Here is a 19,361-nt window from a genome sequence, read left to right on the forward strand (position 1 = left end):
CCCAGGGTTCTGGGATCGAGCCCCACATCAGGATCCCTGCTCGTGGAGGAGTCTGCTTCTCCCTCTGCCTGATGCTCTCTGTGCTTGTGTGCTCACACGCTCGCGCGCACGCGCTCTCTCTCTCTCTCTGACAAATAAAATATTTTTATAAATAAGTAAATAGATAAAAGACACTTGCAGAACTCTGAAGAGTTTAGTTTGGACATCTCCGGACACCTAATGGATGTGTCCAGTGGCTGCCCCAGAGAGGGGCTCCCAGTGACCCTCGCACGCTTGGAGGTCGATCACTGCCAAGAGGCCCTTGTCACTTCCACATGCTCCCTTACACAGAAGGCCATGGACACCTGCTCTGGAGAATCCAGCCCTGCCCTCTAGTCTGGGCCTGTGGCACAAACCTTCTCACAGACAGCCTGGACTGGTCAGAGGGAGGAGGGGACAGGCCAGCTGTCTGGACCCAGCATCCCCACACGTCCAAGTGCATGTGGACCCCGCCATCTTCCAGCCCCGTCCCACCAGGGTCTGGTCACAGGATGGGGATGTGGCAGGAGTCCCCAGTGGTCCACACTCAGGGGCAGAGCCCCCAGAAGCCTCCACCCTGGTCCCCTCCAGCCCTCTCTTATGTCTTCCCCTCCTCAGAGACGGGCAAGTGCCTTTCTCGGGCCAAGGCCCCCCCCTGGGCCCAGCTGTCCTGCAGCAAGGTGGGCGGTGTGGAGAGCTGCTCCCTTTCCTGCCCAGCCCACTCACTCTTCGTGCCAGGTAACCTGAGGCCATCCCCGGGAAGCAATGAGGGAGTGGGGTGGGGGGCTTCCTTCCCTGGAGTCTAGCCCCTGCTCCCTGCCATTATCCAGGAAAGAGCCCGACCTAGGAATGTGGTCCCCTGGCCCTGATCACTGAGTGATCCTGGCCTGCTGTCTGGTTCCCTCTGGGCCGCAGCGTCCGTCTCCACAAGTGCAGTGGGCTCGTTCCCTCCCAGCTGCTTACCCACAGCGAGCCCTCTGAGGCCTCCAGGATCAGGGGGCACTGGAGTGGGGGGGGGGGTAGCCGAGTCCATCTCACCCCTGGCCTCTCTGCAGACTCGGACAACAGCTACAGCCTGAGCTGCGGCGTCCCAGGTCTCCAGGGCAAGATGCCACCGAAACGCAACGGCACCGGTTCCAGCACTGGGCCCAGCTGCGCAGGTAGCCCCCGGCCTGTCCGTGCTGCACGCGCCCGGGGACCCCTGGATGTCGCGTCCACCCCCAGACTCGGACGAGAGGGAGGGACACTGCCTAGGGAAGAGCTTCCTGGCTTGGTGCCAGCCCAGCATGGCCCAGGGTGCTGGCGAGCTGAGAGCAGGACCGGGTCCTCTGGGCCACACTCCAGTGCTGCCCAACTCCACGGGTCTCAGACTCCCTTCCAGTGAAGTGAGTCACCTCTACTGTAACCAAGAGGCCCCAGAAGTCCTGGGGGCACAGCACACTCCCGTGCCCTTCGGGACCTACCAGCCAGTCGCAGTCAGCAGGGCACAGCCAGCTCCCCTGCCCACGGGCATGTCTTCAGCCTCCTTTCCTAGTCAGGAAGTTGAGTTCAATGCTAGGGAGCATCTGTGTGCATTTAACACATACAGGATGTGATGCTGAGTATCTGCGATTGTCGGTCTTCAGCCAAGCCGCTGGGATTTGCTCTTGGAAGGAATCAGCAGTTCAGGGCATCTGTCTTATTTCAAAGCCCCTTCCCTTCCTTGCTTCCCTCTCTCTTCTGTTCTGTCGCCTTTCCTAACAGCATGAGCCATGTGAACTGGCCTGGGCGGTGGGGAGGAGGTGGGAGGCCTGCCTTTCCTCCTCCACAGAAGACTCCTGGCCGGGTGCCCCCCCCCCCCGGCTTGAGCATGGCCCCACCATCCATGCTCCCACCTTTTTCAGGCTATGCAGGGAGAGGAATGAGGCAGCAGAGTCTCCCCCAGCCCCAGCCCCCAGTGGATTTGTCCCACTGGCCGCCCCCTAACACTCAGGCACTCCCTCTGTGGCCCCCCGGCCCCACAGCCTCCCTGCCCACAGGAGAGGCCGCCACATGGGGGGATTTGGGCTTTCCCCAGGTGTGCCTGCCCCCATCAGGCAGAAGGCCCGCTTCAAGATCCGAGATGCCAAGTGCCACCTCCGGCCCCACGGCCGGGAGCCAGCAAAGGAGACCCTGAGGCAGCTGCTGCTGGGTGAGTGGGCTGCCATGGTGCCAACCCACACAAAGGGTGGTGGGGGTCCCCGCGCCTGAGAGCTGGGAGCCCAGGGTCCAGCAGGGCTGGGTTTCCAGTGATGGAACCCAGCTCCAACCCTCTTTGTCCTCACCATCATGGTCCCTGAGCCCCAGGAGCCAGGCCTGGAGCACTATAGATGGGTGGTGGTGTCCCTTTGGAAGAAGGCCAGCATTTGAGTGCAAAATCTGGGTCCCCCAGCATCCCTGGGGCCCATCGTTCCTGCCTCACCCGGGGCTAGATGAACTCCTCCAGGGCTGGTGCTATGGGTGCAGCCTATGTCCAGAAGGCCTCCCAGGGCTCACTTAGTGGCTCATTCTTGAAGGGGGGGGGGGCCAAGAAGGGCTTTCCAGGCTGGATGGTAGCCGGGGGAGAGCTTGGTGAGAAGGGCCCAGGAGAAGAGCATCCCAGCTCTGTTTCCACAAAGATTCCTGAACACCTTAGGATTCCTCCCCAAAGCTAACAGAGCACAGCCCTCAAGCCGACCTAACCCGGGCCAAGCCCCACAGAGCCGAGCTGCACAGCGTCACTAAGGAAGTATGTGCAAATGCCTCCGTGTGCAGCAGCGCAACGGACTCAGAGGACTGGTGCAGGGCCTGGCTCAGCCACTAGCCCCTCTTGAGACCCCGAGCCAGCCTGGCGTCCAGCCTCAGTTTCCCGTTCTGCCCCACGGACTATTAGGCAAAGCAGGAGCCTTGCTGTTGGTAACCTGTGCACAGGGCTCCGCAGGACACTGCTTCCTGCCTTGTGCCGCCTTTGCCATAGCAGTCCCTTCTTTGTCCAGAAAACTGCCATCTGACCTCTGTGACCCTGAAATGTGACTCCTCCAAGAAGAGGCGCCGTGGCAAAAAGTCCCCATCCAAGGAGGTGACCCACATCACAGCAGAGTTCGAGGTGGAGACAAAGATGGAAGAGGCGTCAGGTGCGTGAGGCTGCTAAAGGCCTCAGGGAGGACAGGGGCCTGGGAGGGCTGGCAGGGGTGTGCCAGACGTGACGCTGGGCGAGCACCTGCGCCGTGGCTACTGGAGGTAGAGGTCAACCAGACAGTGGGGGAGCTGGGGAGGGTAGGCGCCGGGTAGCCCAGGCTGGAAGAGGAGACCCAGGGCAATGAGAGGAACAGGGCTCAGCGGCCCAATGTGACGGCCACACGGCCTCTCTCCACCCCTTCATGCCCTCGCTGGGGCCTGGAAGGGCTCATGCCTATACAGTTTCCAGAACAATTGAGCCAAGGGCCTATCTTTCCCGGGTTCCAGAAGGGGGCTTATAATGCTGGCTTGTGTTTTGTATCAGTGCTTTCTTCTTGGCTGCAAATGAGTGTTGAGTTGAGACAGAGGAGTTGAGATCTGTCAACAGATATGTGCTGTGTGTGCTGAGCCCCAGGCCCTATGGAAACAGGGGACCAGACCAGGGTCCTCCTGCTGGCAGCTCTCCCAGCCAGGGGAGGCAGACCTCACACAAACCACCCAGTGCCAAGGGAGACCCTGGGTGGTGGGGGCATGAGAGCAAACAGGGCACGGAGCTGAGAGGTCTCCCCAAGACAGGGATCCAGGACGTCTTCCTAGAAGAGGTGCCGTTTGAATCAGGACTTAAAATCAAAAGTTCACCAATTGGGAAAGGTGGCAGGGAATGGCATTCAGGCAGAGGGAATGGGATAGGCAAAGGCACAGAGGTCAGAGGGAATGTGATGTGCTAGGAGGCAGTGAGCAGGACCGGGTGGCTAGAAAGCGGAGTTCACAGTGGGTGTCGGAGGGCTGGGGGTGAGGGCTGGCAAGCCAGGCAGGAGCACCACTACGAGGGGCCTTGGATGCAAGCCAGAGAGCTGGGCGTTATCCTGGGAACAGTGGCAGCCTCGAGCGTGTTGAGTGGCAGGGAGGAGCGCCCGTCCGTGAGCTGTGTCCTGGGGAAGTGATGCGTTGCCGTGGCGGAGGCCCGGTTTCTCCTCCAATCTGCAGTGCGGCCTTGAGTGGGTCATACCTCTCGGACCCTCCGTCTCCTCCTCTGTCAGATGGACGCCACAGTGGCACCTCAGCCCCCAGCTGCTGCGTGAACGTGCTGGGGGGCAGAGGCCTGGCGGAGGGGAAGCTCGGGGAAGAGGCTGCTCCGAGGGGGTTGCGAGTCACCGTCCCTCCCGCCCCTGCAGACACCTGCGAGGCGGACTGCATGCGGAAGCGCGCTGAGCAGAGCCTGCAGGCCGCCATCAAGACTCTGCGGAAATCCATCAGCCGGCAGCATTTCTCCGTCCAGGTCGCAGGCACAGAGTACGCGATGGCCCAGTGGCCGGCCAAGGCCCTGGAGGGCCAGGGGGCGTGCGGCACAGGCCAGGTGTTACAGGACGGGAAATGCGGTGCGTCCCTGCCTGTGGCCACTGGGATGCCCACTCGGCAAACCTTCTCTGCCCTTCCTTCCACGGGGGCCTGGGTCAGCAGACACGCTGGGAGGGGACAGCGAGGCAGAAGCCTGCCAGAGAGAAGCACTCCTGTGCTCATCCTAACGGCTGTCATTTGAAGAGCACTCCCCCGGTGCCAGGCCCTGGGCAAGGCTCTTGCTGGGCAAACATTCGCACGCACGAGCTTCACCACAATCCTGAGGCGGGTGGACAGAGAGAGCGCAGGCCACCATGGCCACAGCAGAGCGGCAGGAGGGGCACAGGGACTAGTCTGTGTGGCTAGAGAGGGCTTCCCAGCAGAGGCAGCGTGGGAGCTGAGGGCGGAGGAGGAGCACGGCGAAGACGCACGAGGGTGAGAGCCAGCAGGGTGCAGCACGGGCCGCCGGGAAGCAGGCGAGGCTGGGCCCACGACAGGAGCTGGGGCAGGGCTGCCAGCCAGGGTCCAGGCCCAGGAGGCTGGAGACTTGACCCGAGCCCCTGGAACTGGCCTGTTGAGAGGGGATGAGTCTAGAGACACCCCGGGGTGGTTTCCTGCAGGAGAACGGACAGAGCCCTTGTTCTGCTGGGGTTCACGTGTACCGGGGAAAGAAGGCAGCCAGTGAGCAAGCAAGCACACCCACAGGCCAGGTGGGACAGCTGCCTCCAGGCCTTGAGGGCCACGGTGCTCCTCTGGGGTGCTGGAAACCACAGGAACGTTCCAAGCAAAAGAGCAACCTCTTCCGCGAGCGAGGACAGGGGAGGGGAGACCAGGCGGAAGTCGATAGAGCTTTGAACGGGGTGGGGGTCTGGCAGCAGGGCAGGAAGAAACAGACAGATTGAGAGAGCACTTTGGAGGGCCGGCTGGGAGGAAGGAGGCTTCGAGGGCACCCCCAAGGGCCCCCCGCAGAGGTGCACCTGTCTCTGATCTGGGGAACCTGGGGAAGACGTGGCCGGTGGAGACGGAGTGTTCTGTCTGTACTCGCTAGCTCAGACGTACGTGCGTCATCCGTGTGAAGACGTTGAATGTTAGGGTGGTTGGAGCCACAGATCTGGGGTACAAAGAATAGGCTGGGCCAGAGAGATCAGTTGGGGAGCCACTGGAGAAGAGGTGGATTTAGGGGTGTGGGGGGAAGGAAGGACTCTGCCTCAAGCAGTGGAGTGGGCATGGCAGGAGGGCAGGGGCCTTCGTGATGTCAGTCTTTCATGCTTTTCAAAGATTTTATTTATTTATTTATTTGAGAGAAAGAGAGTGAACACACGGGCATGTGCAGGGGGAGGGGCAGTGGGAGAAGAAGAAGCAGGTTCCCCACTGAGCAGAGAGCTTGGCTCGATCCCAGAACCCCCGAGATCATGACCTGAGCCAAAGGCAGACACTTCACTGATTGAGCCACCCAGGCGCCCCATGCTTTTATTTTTAATAGCTTATTTTGAAATCATTTCAAGCTTTCAGAAATGTTGCCGGGCAGTACAAGGAACTTCCATGGTTTCTTCATCCAGCTTCCCCCGTGGGCTGCCTCAGATGCATTCAGCCCACACGGCCCAGTTCCGCACTCCCCACGGCGTCTCTGTCCTGCACGTTGAGTGTCCTGTCTCTCCAGATTCCTTGCGTGTGGCACAGTCCCTCGCTCTTTCCCCGCCTCTCCAGTCCTCCTGCTGTCCCTAAGTGCTGTAGGATGACCCTCTTGGGGCTGCGTCCCATGTTTCCGTGACCCACGGGGCAGGCAGTCTCGGCAGGAAAACCACGCAGGATGCCTTCTCTTCAGCGCCCCCGTCAGGAGGCACAGGATACTGACCCAGGCCGCCGCGGTTCCTCCACTCCCTTTCCCTTCCGCAGCTGAGGACGATTTGCTGGGAATATATTCTGCGTTTGTACTAGCAAACTGCTCCTCATCAGACATCCTCCCGCCCAGCAGCAGCCATGGCCCTCAGTAACAGCTCCCGCCAGAGCAGCCGCGTCTCCGATGGCTGCTGGATGGTATCCTCTCTCCCTGCCAGCCCTTGTCCGTGTGTATCAGTCAGCGTTCTCCTGTGAGGTAGAGCTTTTCCTCCCACCGCCCCGCTTACAGGTGTATCTGCGCGTCCACATGTCTGTGTATTTATATCAGTGTGGACTCAGAGACTCCTCTGTTCTTCACTGGGGTTGTAATCCAAGCCTAGCATTAGTTAGTTCAGTGCTCAGATCATCCCCAGTATAGCCAGTAGGTTCCTGGTCAAGCCGGTTCCCCGTCCTTTGGACATGCCCCACCCCGCATCACTCGCTGGGGATTCTTGGGCAGCAAACTTGTACTTTCCCTGCCACAGCCTTCGCAATCGGTCAGGGACCCCAGGACCCTGAGAGGAGGAAGATATGCAGAAGCCAAAGCTGGGGTCCTTGTTGCCACTGGAGTGTCCTTGCTTCCAGGCTCTCTCATTGGACAGAACTAGAAAGTATGGGTGTATGTTACACACGGCTGTGTATATGTATTTCCAAAGGTATAGGTGGGTACAGAGGTGTGTGTGTGTGTGTGTGTGTGTGTTTTATAAAACCATGCGTTCACACCAGTACCTCCAATTCAATAGCTCGGGGTTCTTCCTAACCTCCCCTCCTTCCATGTCTCTAAATTCCTTCTCCAGAAAAAAGTTCAGCGCCCTGTCTCCTTATTTCCTCGGTCAGCTTTCTTACTCATCAGTTTGCTGTATGCAGCCGACCGCACCGGCTCTGGATGACCCTCAGCCACCAGGCCTCCCTGCCCCCGCCTCCGTCAGTCCCCCACAAACATCCTCTGCACCGCCCGCATGTCCTCAGATGGCCACTCCACCCCATGGGGAAGGAAGGGGTAGGGTAGGAGAGCTGGGTTTGGACAAAATGCCCATGGGACAGCCAGGAAACTCTTGGTTCACAGGCCAAGGGGTCAGGGTTAGAGGGCAGGATGTGGGGCAGAGAGAGAAGTAAGGGCTGAGCAGGAACAGCCAGGATGGGGCAGGAGACCAGGGTCAGGCTTCCGGGCTCTTCACACATGGCTGCTGCCTTGTTCCTACCCCAGCTCTTCTGAGACGGCTCTGGGCCCCTTGAGCCCAAGGACGAGGGATGTGCTCTATCTGGGAGGACAGAGCCTGGGTTTGAGGTACCAGGAGACAGACCCCCTGGCCACCATACCCCACCTCCGCCACCAGCAATCTCTCTGCCTTGCCTCTGCAGTGGCCTGCGGGCCTGGCACCTACTTCAGCGGAGATCCTGGCCAGTGCGTGCCGTGTGCGCCGGGGTCCTACCAGGACGGGGACGGCCAACTCAGCTGCACGCCATGCCCCAGCAGCGAGGGGCTCGGCCTGGCTGGTGCCCGCAACGTATCCGAATGTGGAGGCGAGTGTGGGTCCCCCCTGGAGGGAGGGGCTGGTTGGGGCGGTGGGGGGTCTGGCGGCATCTTCCCGTCTCTACCGAGGTCCCCAAAGCAAAGGCCCAGTTCCTGGTGAGAGTCCGTAAAGCTCTCTGCCATGCGCAGAGCCTGTCGTGACTTCCAGGCTGCGACACTCACAGAGGGCACTGGTGCCCGGAGCAGCTGTGTGCCAGCAAGCACGGGGCTGTGCCTGGTGCACCCGAGAATTGCAGCATGCGGTTTGGAAAGGACTTTACAGTTTACAAACACTTAGTCATGTACGGGCGAACGTACTGTCTATGATGGAGGTACGTAGTGCTTTATGGTTGACCAAACGTGTCACACGGTATGGAGTACCGCACCATCATCAAAAGGCTTTATGGGGGGGGGGGTCCCATCTACTTGGCAAGAACGGTTCTCTCCAAGAAGAACTTTGCAGTTCGTGCTATAGATGGTTTAGAAAGCCCTTTTTCAGTTTACCAAGCACAACTTGGTTTGCAAAGAGCTTTTCCATTTACTGCCTCACTTAACCACATCTGTGATATGGGCTCACACCCCCACCCATCAGCCTCCCTTCCCTAGCCGTCATGGGGACCACCCAAGAGAATGGGTGGGGAAAGGTGTGCCTGCCAGGGTGGGTGGGTGGGATGCTTAGGACAGTAGAGACCACCAGCCAGCCTTCTCTGGGATACAGAAGAGATCAGAGCCCAGCCCTGAGTCCCTGCAGGCTAGCTGGCTGTGCCCTCCAAGAGTGTGGTCTCTGCCCTTAGCAGGGACAGTGACTGAGAGCAGAGAGCAGCCACTGGTAGGAGCAGAGAACTCAGGGCCTGGGCAGAGAGGGCACTCAACCCACCCCTCACTCAATGCCAAAGCACCCTCTGCCTCCCGACTTAATGCTGGGTGTGTCGTTCCCTCCCTTTTTCCCAGCCATAGCCTCAGGCACCTCACAGACCCCCACTCCCTCTGCCCTGGCCCAGCCCTGCAGACGGACAACCCCAGTCAGCCTGGACCCCAGTTCCTCATGTGGAAAGCACAGTGTGGCCTGCACCCCAGGAGGACCCCCTCCAACCTCTCCCCTCCACATGTGGGGTCCACACTCCCCAGCTCAGCAGCCAAGCCACTTGCTCTTCAACTTGTAGCCCTTCTTGCTAGTGGGAGAGGTGAAGCCAAGCCTGGCCAAGGCCCCATAGTGCCTGAGCCGCTGGCAACATCCGGACTGGGGGGCAGGCCTTGTGCAGCCCAGGCTCCTTCCCCCAAGTTCCCCCCCGCCCAGCACCACCCCCAGCCGTGGTGCCCTTCCCCAGGGAAGGTGAGGGTTGAGAGCAGGGTCTGGACCGAGGCGTCTGGACCTCCCGCCAGCCTGAGCCATGACCTCTGACTTCCAGGCCAGTGCTCCCCAGGCTTCTTCTCCCCAGATGGCTTCAGGCCCTGCCAGGCCTGCCCAGTGGGCATGTACCAGCCTGAGCCTGGGCGCACGGGCTGCTTCCCCTGCGGAGGAGGGCTGCTCACCAAGCACGAGGGCACAGTCTCCTTCCAAGACTGCGAGGCCAAAGGTGAGTCAGCGGGGCAGGGGCGTTTCCGTCAACACCTCTCACCTCCCGTGTGGCAGGTCTCCCAGGGCAGAGCAGCAGCCCCGAGCTGCCGGCAGTGGACACGGTGATGAGCACTGTGCCACACCCTAGGACAGGGACAGCGGGGTTCCACACAGTCCCACCCGAGGGTCTCAGGTGGGAGAGCCAGGCACGCGCAGTGGTTACAGACGGGAGCTTTGAGCCTGGTTCAAAGGAAAGTTTTTTTGGGGAGTGGGGAGTGAAGAAATGCAGGGGCAGCGAGGGCAGTGGGGCGAGGTCGGAGCTTACCTGGAGACCCTCCCTTCGGGGCCGTGGGGGTCCTGCTGTCCAGCTGCAGCTTCCCCTCCATGGCCACCAAACCCCCCTGATGAGCCTGCCTCCCCTTCCACACGCTCCCGCCCTGCCAAGGGCCTCTTCCTCCCGCTGACCCTGATATTCTTGGGAACAGACAGACAGAAACCTCCCTTCTAGGAGAGAAAACTCCATCTACCTCCAGTTCCTGCCAAGATTTCTCCTTCTTACTGTGAACCTTGTAAAAAGAGTGTCTGGACTGCACTTCCTCTCCCCTCACCCTCTCCCAAACCCCACTAGTCAGACTCTCACCCCACTGCCCCCTGATCATTGCTTCCATCAAGGCTGGAGCCAAGTAGCTTGCCAGCCTGCATCTCCCACAGCCCCGTGGCCCCAGGCCCCACTCAGCCTCACCCACCCGCCCCTCACCTGATAGCGCTGGGGTCCCCGGCCTGGGCACTCACTCCAGAGTCTGGAGAGAAAGAGCATCCAGTGACCCCACTTTCTGTCCCCAGCCCCGCCTCTGTCCTGAACTCGATGCTACACCCTCCTGCTGGGGGACAGCCCCGGTCATATCTAGCAAGCACCTGTCACCCCACGGGCCAGAGCCCCTCATCTTTGCTGCACAGCCCCCCCCCCCCGCCAGCTGACACCAGCTCTGTCCTGCCAGGTGCCCAAGAAGACCTTGGAGTCCCCCTGAGTGCTCTTTCTCTGACCTCACATGCAGTCTGTCCGTAGCCCCTGCCAGCTGCTCTGACCTCTCAGCACCCCACTGCTGCCCCCTGAGCCAGGACACTGCTACCTGCCCCCCCCCCCCCGGCCCCAGAGCTCACTCCCAGAGCAGCCGCCAGGACCATGCCATGGCTCCAGGCGCCTTCCTCCCTCAGAGCAAAGCCTAGCATGACCCCTGGACCCAGGAGCTCGTCCCCATGGCCTGTCTCCTCCCCTCTGGCCATGCCTGTCACCCACACGGCCCCCTTTGGGCCCAGCTTTGCCACCGCCTCCCCCCAGATAGCCTCACAGCCAGCTCCACATGCTCAAGCCTCCTCTCAAGACCCCGCAGCCTTGAGCAGCCCATATCTGCCCTCACAACATCTCAGGCCCCATTTATTGCCCCCGAACACACGCACCTCGGGGCCGGGCCTCAGTCTGCGGAGCTCACGGCCCAGCTCCCGGTGGCCCACCGTGCTCCTCACGCTGTGGACAGGGCCCGGACTGGGCGCGGGTGATGGGAGGCCCCTGGGCGCTGAGAGAGACCTCGAGGGCAGGGAGGCGCCGGGGGGAGTGCCCCCTGCCCTTTCCCACCTGCCCCCCCACGCCGACCCACAGTGCACTGCTCCCCGGGCCACCACTACAACACCAGCACGCACCGCTGCGTCCGCTGCCCCGTGGGCACCTACCAGCCCGAGTTCGGCCAGAATCACTGCATCAGCTGCCCGGGCAACACCAGCACGGACTTCGACGGCTCCACCAACGTCACACACTGCAAAAGTACGTGCAGCGCTCCCTGCGGCCGGGGCTGGCAACACGGGGGCGGGGCGTTGGGGGCGGAGTGAGCCCTCACCCACACGGGGTCAGCAGGACCCCTGGGACCCTGCCCTGCTCTAGCACAAACCCTCAGGGTGACGCCTGTGCCTCTGTGCCCGGCGGGCCTGCTCAGGGCTCCAGGCCTGTGGAGGGGAAAGCCAGGGCCCGTGCGGGGGGTGGGGAGGCGTGCGGGGCAGCAGCGGACGGCCAGGCCGGGCCGCTCTGAAGCTACGCGCGGCTGGGCTGCCAAGTGGACCCAAACCAGCCCAGGGGACAGGAAGCAGACGCGAAGTGTGGACAGGCGTGGAGGCGCGAGAGGGAGACCAGACGGCCTCCTCATGGCTGTGAGAAGCTCAGTTTAGCCAAAAGAAATGTGGGCAGCATAAGACGATTTGGGAAATAGATACCCCAAGCCCTCATTTAGCAAGGTCTGTGGGCATAACAGACTTTACCTTAGATATTTTTAATTCATTTTTCGGAGTCCTCTGGGACAGATTTTCTGGTCTTGTACCCTTCCCCTAATCAATTTCTAGCCAGTTACCCCTTTCCTGGGCTGCTGGTCATATCTGGGATGGCCCAAAGGCCCATGAAGGGGACTTAATCCTAGAGGTGGACATGGCCCCTCTTCCCCGCAGTGTCCCCTGGGGCTCGTGGCCTCTTGGGACAGAAGAGCAGGCACAGTGGCAGAGCTCCCCAGAGACAGGGTTTTAAACGTCCTCATGAGTAAAAGTGGAGAAAGCAAATAGAAGGGAAGCTTCTAGACGATGAGGTAAACATGAAAGATTTTCCAGAAATTTTGATGTGAGGTGTTTCATAAATGAAAACGTATAAGAAAATTATGTATATTTAGCATTTCTGTTCGGATCTCTTTACAGACCTAAGGTGACTTCTTTTGTGAGGTTGAGGCTAGGGACCACTTAGCTCATAAAGATGTCGCGTTTGGCCTCTTGAGGATTACGCAGCTTAGCTAAAAAAGGAAAGAAAAGGAAGCATGTCTCTTTTTCTTCACTGGGCTGCCTGCTTGTCCCCAAGCCTTCCTGAGGGGAGGGCGACCACACCGGGCACCTGGTGGGCGCTCAGGGAGCGTGGAGTGCGTAGAGGGAAAGAGGAGGTGGGCATTCACTGAGCGGGGGTTCACTGGGCTTTCACACCGGCCACCTGCAAGAGCAGGGCTGGCAGGGGAGCTGACCCTGGGTGGTGTGGCACAGGGGAAGACGGGAAGACGACCCGGTAAGAAGAGCAGCCCAGGGCCGGGCTGGCTAGTGGGGAGGCCGGGTGGAGGCGGGCCAAGGGGCCGTCGCGGGCCTGCCCGCCAAGGTCCTCGTGCGGCCAGCCTGAGCAGGCCCACGCGGCCCCGGTGCCCACAGACCAGCACTGCGGCGGCGAGCTCGGCGACTACACAGGCTACATCGAGTCCCCCAACTACCCCGGTGACTACCCGGCCAATGCCGAGTGCGTGTGGCATATCTCACCACCCCCCAAGCGCAGGATCCTCATTGTGGTCCCTGAGATCTTCCTGCCTGTCGAAGACGAGTGCGGTGACGTTCTGGTCATGAGGAAAAGCGGTACGCGTGGGTCAAGGTGGGGCAACGGAGGGGCCGCCCAGGGTCACCTGTGGGTCGGGTTCGCAGCCCACCTCTGTCTGACCCGAAGGGCTCTGTGCCAAGGCGTGGTGAGCGTGGGGTGCGTCCTGAGTCCGGTCTCCATGCTGACCACAAGCTCGTCTCATCCCAGGGGTCCCACCTGTCCTGCCATGCCACCCAGGGTGAGGCCCCAGGAGCGACCCCTGCTTCCCCCGCCTCCTGCTCCTTCTGAGCTCAGGGGCACACACACAAGACACCCCAGGGTCAAACAGCCTGTCCTTCCCCCTCTGGGAGTTCCAGCCTCCTGGCCCATCACCCCTGTCAAAGGGGCCACGAGCAGCAGGCCAGCCCTCGGCAGTGGGTGAGGACAAGTGTGTGCCCAGATGGCCACAGCAGGAAGAAAGGCGGGGAAGCCCTTGAGTCTCCCCAGAAACCAGGCTGAGTCCCTAATATCATGAGGACAGGGCCCCTCACTGCTGTTGGCAGGCCACAGTGCCCACAGACAGCACACTCCAAGTTGGAACATCAGGGAAGAAGGAGGGAAATGCAGGCAGACACAAAACACTGCTGCCCACTTGTGTCTGGAATATGTCAAGGCACAGAGACTGAGCAGAGGAGAGAGAGATTGAGGGGGGTTCTGTCCACTCTGTTCCCCTTGTTCTTTGTTACCATGTGCGAGCGTCGCCCACTCCGAGTACCTGATAAGCCAGGAAGCCTGAGGCCAGAAAGGGCAGGGCGCCTGCCCAGGATGTCACAGCCAGTCAGAGCCCAGCCCAGGCCCATCTTCCCCACCTCCTCTGTCACCAGCCTACCTAGTCCCTAGCGTCCACCCCTCCACCATCTGCCCACAGAGTTGAGCTCTAGGGGGTAAGCTTCTCCTGCCTCCAGGGTACCTCAGGAAGGCTCCCCGGGGAGCAGTGAGGAGGTGGGGCACCCTTTGGCCGGCCCCACACACCCCAGGGTCGGCAGGCTCACCCTTGTTCATCTGCTCACAGGGAGAGGGGACTTCCCAAACGTGACTCTCCACCCCAGCCCCGGCTTGTGCTGGGTGTGGGCATGAGCCCTGTCCTGGGAGAGTAGTTGGTGGAGAAAGACAGTGACAAGCCGATAGAGAGGGGCAATAACAAAGGGTTCACCAGGGCAGAGCAGGAACGTGGTAGTGTGAGGATGGAGCAATCAGGGAGGTTTCCTGGTGGAGGAGGCACCGAAACCCGCTCTGCAGGATGAGTAGGAACCGGGGTCGAGGGTGGGGACTGGCATTTGAGGCAGAGGGCATACAGGTGGGGACTAGAGCTGGACTGTTTGGGAGACTGGGTGTGGGAGCTGGGCCGCTGACCAGGTAAGGGAAGCATGTGGCCTGAGGAAGGAGGACGGGGGCCAGGTGCAGGTTGTGGGTCAGCCAGCCGCTCAGCCCCCCTACTCTGTCCCCAGCATCACCCGCATCTATCACCACCTATGAGACCTGCCAGACCTACGAAAGGCCCATCGCCTTCACCTCTCGCTCCCGGAAGCTCTGGATCCAGTTCAAATCCAATGAAGGCAACAGCGGCAAAGGATTCCAAGTGCCCTATGTCACCTATGACGGTCAGTGTGGCTGCACTGTGTGCCCGGCCCAGGCTGGCCCTGTGGACACAGAGGCAACAGACACGTATGGGGTGGGGGGTGGTGCAGATGAGGGAGCATGGGTGGTGTCTGTGGCTTTCAAGGTGATGTACTGCCCAAGCAGGGTTTTGAGGGTTGAATAGGAGTTTCTAGCTAGCCAAACCTCGATGAAAACAATTTGGGTGGAGGATACAGAGGTTCAGAGGCAGAAGTGCCTCTGGCCAAGGTCTGAAGTCTGAGAGCAGAGCAGGGGGAGGCAGAGGCTGAAGGTGAGGGGGGAGCAGGCAGGGCCTGGCGCCCTCACCTTCCCTCCTTCCCCGCTGGTGGGTTTCGCAGAGGACTACCAGCAGTTGATAGAAGATATCGTTCGCGATGGACGGCTCTACGCCTCGGAGAATCACCAGGAAATTTTAAAAGTGAGTGAGCTTCTTTACGGGAAAGGGCCCACGTGATCCCAGGATGGTGGCGTGTAATGATCCAGGGCATCTGACCTGCAAGGAGGGCCGAGACGAGCTCCCCGCTGGTGTCTAGCCCGGGACCTGGTGACCGGTCTCTGGGCTCCTCACCAGCTGCCAGCCTCACCGCGGTGGGAGCTTCACTTCCTAGAATCCGCCCCACCTTTGGGACTGCCTACGTCCTCATGTTGCTCATGGCTTCGAGACGCAGGGCCACCTTGTCACTGAGGGGGGCTGTGTCCATCACGCAGCAGGCACTGGCCAGCACGGGCCCTGACCCAGGGCTTTGCTCAGGCTCTGGGGAGACAGACTCCCAGCCTGGGGGCTGAGGTGGACGGGGCTACAGCGGGGTTGGGTCCCCTGGCTGTCACGTCCCAGCTGGGTGGCTCGCAGAGTGTGGGTCTTCCAGCCCCAGGTCCGGCCCAGTCCTGCGCACAGTAGGCAGTTTGTAAGCAGAGAGTTTCCCTTCTGGAGCCCGTCTGTGTAGTGGGAACCAGAGGGTCGTGCTGGCCTCTACATCAGTCCCTCCTGCAGACGATGCTGGCTCTCCTCCTTGCCCCTCCCCTGCCACCCTGGCCCTCTGCCCACAGCAGCACCCTGCAGCCAGAAGCATCTCTGCAGAACTAGAAGTGTTTCCATCACTTTGGATAAAAAGCTTGGCCCACGAGGCCCAGCTGGGCATGGCCCCCACCTGCCTCTGAAGCTGTTCTCAGGCCTCCACGCTCCCGCTGCTCCCTGGCCTCCCTCCTCCATGAGCATCTGCCTGTCTTGCTCTTGCTGTAGGCATCCCTCCTCTGGGCAGGTCACAGACTCCTAGAGTCCCACGTGGCCTTCACTCTGGGCACCTGTCAGCCCTGCAGTTGGCTATGGTCTAGGATCATTTGGTCCCCGGGCTCCCTGGAGGAGGAGGAGCTGCAGGGTTCCCGCTTGACATGCTGGCCCCAGTATGGGCACTGCGCCTAGCACACGGGAGGAACTCTTGAGTGTTTCTCAAGGACGAGGGTGCGAGCGTTCCTGTGAGAGAGAGAGCGTGAGTGTGCGCCAGGACGGAGCAGACCCTGGACAGCGAATGTGGCCAAAGTCTCGGAGTGACGCTGAGACGCGGTGCAGACAGCCTCTGGCCTGTGCTGGCTGCCTAGATCCTCCCCGTGCCCTGCCCTGAGATCCGCTGCGGCCCGGCTCTTAGCGGTCACGCTGCGGCTCGCCTTCCTCCCGTGAAGGAGCTCCCCGGTGCCTGGGGCTGAGCTTTCAGACCTCTGTCTGTTGGCCTCAAAAGCCTCTGCCTCGGCTCCATGTCCTCTGGTTTCAACGCGATGGTTTGTTTTGGTTTAATTTTGCAGAACTCTTTTTAAATAAAATATGATTAGAATGCCAAGAGTTAAAACCAATAAACTATTTTTTAAAAAATCAAAAAATGGGGCGCCTGGGTGGCCCAGTCAGTGAAGAGTCTGACTCTTGGTTTCAGCTCAGGTCATGATCTCAGGGTCATGAGATCAAGCCCCGTGTTGGGCTCCACAGTCAGCGGGGAGTCTCCTTCTCTCCCTCGCCCTCTGCCCCTCCCCAGATCATGTGTGCTCTCTCTAAAATATATAAATAAATCTTCTTTAAAAAATTAAAAACAATTCATGGTGAAGAGAGTCTGTGGGGCCCTCCTCCCCCTTCCTTGCAGACACCCCACAGGCGCCTCCAGGGCCCCAGACATTGAAGAGCGGAGCGGCCAGGGCCCTCAAGCCTGGCCTCGGCCCACATCCCCCGCCCCCCACTCGGCCTCACCACCCACCTCACCGTGTCTTGCAGGACAAGAAGCTCATCAAGGCCCTCTTCGACGTGTTGGCGCACCCCCAGAACTACTTCAAGTACACAGCCCAGGAGTCCAAGGAGATGTTCCCGCGGTCCTTCATCAAGCTGCTCCGCTCCAAAGTGTCCCGGTTCCTGCGGCCTTACAAATAAAGCGGCCAGCCGCCCTGCGCGGGGGCGGCCGGGCGTCCCGACGGAGCCGAGAGAGCACCTTCCCTCCCCAGGAGAGGCTCGAAGGAGGCTCCGCGGGCCTCCACGCTGCCTTGGGAAGTCACCACGGCGTCTGCCCTTTGGAAACGCGGACCAGCCCGCGGGGGTGAGACCACGTCCAGGCAGAGACGCCAGCCCGCTGCGCTCCTCAGATCGCCCCACTGGGAAAACACTGCTTACGGCGGCTTTTCTCCCTCCCTCCCTCCGCCTGTTCCTGTTCGATTCCAGGACGGCACCCCCTCCTGAGCGGCACTAGCGGACCCATCCAGGCGGGGACCCTCTGTGCCGCCGCCAGGCAGCCAGGTTCTGGGCAGAATGCACATTTGGGGGTCGTACGTGGCCTCACCTGACGTCTCCGGAGAGGGGGGCGCGGCAGCCTCTGTCTCCAGGCAGGCTCTGGGAGGCATCATCTGAGACAGGAAGCCAGGCCATGGGAGGAGGGGTGTGGGAAGGCATCTGGGGAGCTTTGATAAGCCGGTGTCTGCACCTGCAAGCCATCCGCACCCCCCCCCCCACTCCTCCGGCCACGGGCCTGGTCGTAGGCGCCACGTGGTGGGGCTCTAAGGATTCTGTGATGGGACAGAAAAGAGCTGCTAGCGGAGGAAACTGTAGATTCGTGCTTTCCCTTGATAGCGCATTTAATTAAGTACTATATATATATATAAATATAAATATAAATATAATATACTTCTATTTGTGGGTACTTTAGGAAGATCCTCTTTAGTAACTGTAAATATGAATTGCGACCCACCTCTTCCCTCTCAAGCTGTTGCTGGCACCCCCCCCCCCAGGTGCTTGCCACCTGTTTCTGTGAGTCCCGGAGCCTGCAGGGTGGGGAGAAGGCAGGCCGGTTCTGGACACGCTCTGGCGTACACATTCTTTGGGAACTGGGCTCCGATGCTTTGCTGGAGTGTTGCCCTCAGATGGAATGTGGTGGAAGGAAGTTTCCCCTTGGACCCTTTCCTGTGGGTACTGGGGCCTTGCAGTAAACCTCGAAGGAGGCGTGTGCTAACCCTGAGGCCATGACCTTGGGGTCTGTGCTGTGGCCTCGTGCCACAGGGAAACAAGGCCTTCCCCATATGAGCACAGGCTGGTCCACCGGGAGAGGCCTCAGAGGGCAGCAGCCCGCCCCTTTATCTTACCAGTGAGGAGAACCGGCCGGGGAGGGCACGTGGCCAGCGTCCGGAGGCCTGGCCCCGAGAGAGCCATTGTCTTTCTGCTGCACCGTGCTGTGCCCCTCCGAGAGTGTCTTTATATAAAGAGAAGTCCACAGTCTGACCCAGTTGCCTGGTGCCCCCCTCAGCCAGGAAGCCAGCGCCGGGATAGAGCCAGAAAAGCCCCGCGGCACTGAGTCCTCACCTGCTGGCCGACTGCCGGCCGCCGCCTGTGAGACGTGCATAGGAAGTGGTCTGTATCTGTAGGGTGAACAAATGTTCACAATTCCAAGAAACTGGGAGAATCTTAAAATGAACCACAGCCACCCGTCCCAATACCTCTAGGCTGTCTCCTCCTCCTGCCCCCACACCCAGGCTGAGCGATGGGCACAGTTTGAGATCCGTCCATAGCACTCTGTGGGTGGGGAAGCCTGGGGCCAGGCGAGTGGGGCCTGGGGGTTGATGACAAAGCAGGCCGTGAGGATTTCACCATCCAAAACAGGGTTGGGAGCTTAGAAATCATTCCCTGCGGCTGCCCACGTCAGCAACGGCAAGTCTGCAGTTTGACAAATCTGCCACCAGCACCTTCTCTGCCAGAATCCAACTCAGGTCAGGAAGGGGCCTGGTGGGCAGGTCCGTGTGAGCCCTGAGCCCCGTCTGGGCCCGCACCGCCCTCCCCTGGTCACAGGCCTCGAAGGCCAGCCTCCGGCTCCAGAAAGACCCCTGTCTTCCCTCCCGAGCCACTGCTCATCCCCAGAAATTCGACGAGTGCCCCCCGGAACAGGCCCCCACCAACCACCCCCCAGGGGAGGGGACAGGGAGGATTCTTTTTAATGTTCTCAAAACAGAGAGGACCAGAAGAGCTCTAACTTTTCTTGAACACTTCTGCTGCCCCTCTGGGTGGTTTCCAGCAGTCGCCACTCACAAACCCTACTACTCCACCAGCCCTTCCAGTGGGAGCCCACCCATGTTCCGTGGCTCTCCCCTCCACTGTGGTCAGACCTGCCCGGTGTCCCGCCAACAGAGCAGGACAGATGTGGGGCCCCTCGCCCTTATAAGTACCAGGTAGCCAGCAACCAGGCTAATTAATTTGCCAGCTGCCAACACATCCCCATCAGTCCCCCACCCACGCCGTCAGGGGCACTCAGAGTCCAGGGGTGGGGTCTGTCCTTGATGTCAGCCCTCAGCCCCACCCTGGGGAACTTGAGGGTCCCACCTGTTAAAGC

General features: G+C 60.6%; 1 protein-coding gene and 1 long non-coding RNA gene across 4 annotated transcripts in view; one reads left to right on the forward strand and one right to left on the reverse strand.

Annotated features, from left to right (window-relative positions):
- SCUBE1 (signal peptide, CUB domain and EGF like domain containing 1) overlaps nt 1–17,672 on the forward strand; it is a 137,191-nt gene extending 119,519 nt beyond the window's left edge. For all 3 annotated transcript variants that reach the window (XM_087868638.1, XM_045779905.2, XM_087868639.1), the window contains 12 exons: nt 637–756; nt 1,074–1,178; nt 2,075–2,188; nt 3,012–3,149; nt 4,368–4,571; nt 7,771–7,932; nt 9,331–9,498; nt 11,137–11,298; nt 12,702–12,899; nt 14,349–14,501; nt 14,856–14,935; nt 16,772–17,672. In XM_087868638.1, coding sequence (XP_087724764.1) covers nt 637–756; nt 1,074–1,178; nt 2,075–2,188; nt 3,012–3,149; nt 4,368–4,571; nt 7,771–7,932; nt 9,331–9,498; nt 11,137–11,298; nt 12,702–12,899; nt 14,349–14,501; nt 14,856–14,935; nt 16,772–16,924 — 1,757 coding nt within the window. In that variant the 3' untranslated portion in view covers nt 16,925–17,672. The remainder of the gene's footprint in view (nt 1–636; nt 757–1,073; nt 1,179–2,074; nt 2,189–3,011; nt 3,150–4,367; nt 4,572–7,770; nt 7,933–9,330; nt 9,499–11,136; nt 11,299–12,701; nt 12,900–14,348; nt 14,502–14,855; nt 14,936–16,771) is intronic.
- LOC123780780 (uncharacterized) lies at nt 14,412–16,896 on the reverse strand. The gene is made up of 3 exons (XR_006776509.2): nt 16,760–16,896; nt 14,824–15,010; nt 14,412–14,540 (listed from the first exon to the last, which is right to left on the reverse strand). It is a non-coding gene; the product is annotated as an uncharacterized LOC123780780 (long non-coding RNA).
- Nucleotides 17,673–19,361: the final 1,689 nt, after the last annotated feature.

This window comes from Ursus americanus, chromosome 17 (assembly GCF_024610735.1).
Source record: "Ursus americanus isolate L20-20 chromosome 17, mUrsAme1.1.p, whole genome shotgun sequence".
Taxonomy (NCBI): domain Eukaryota; kingdom Metazoa; phylum Chordata; class Mammalia; order Carnivora; family Ursidae; genus Ursus; species Ursus americanus.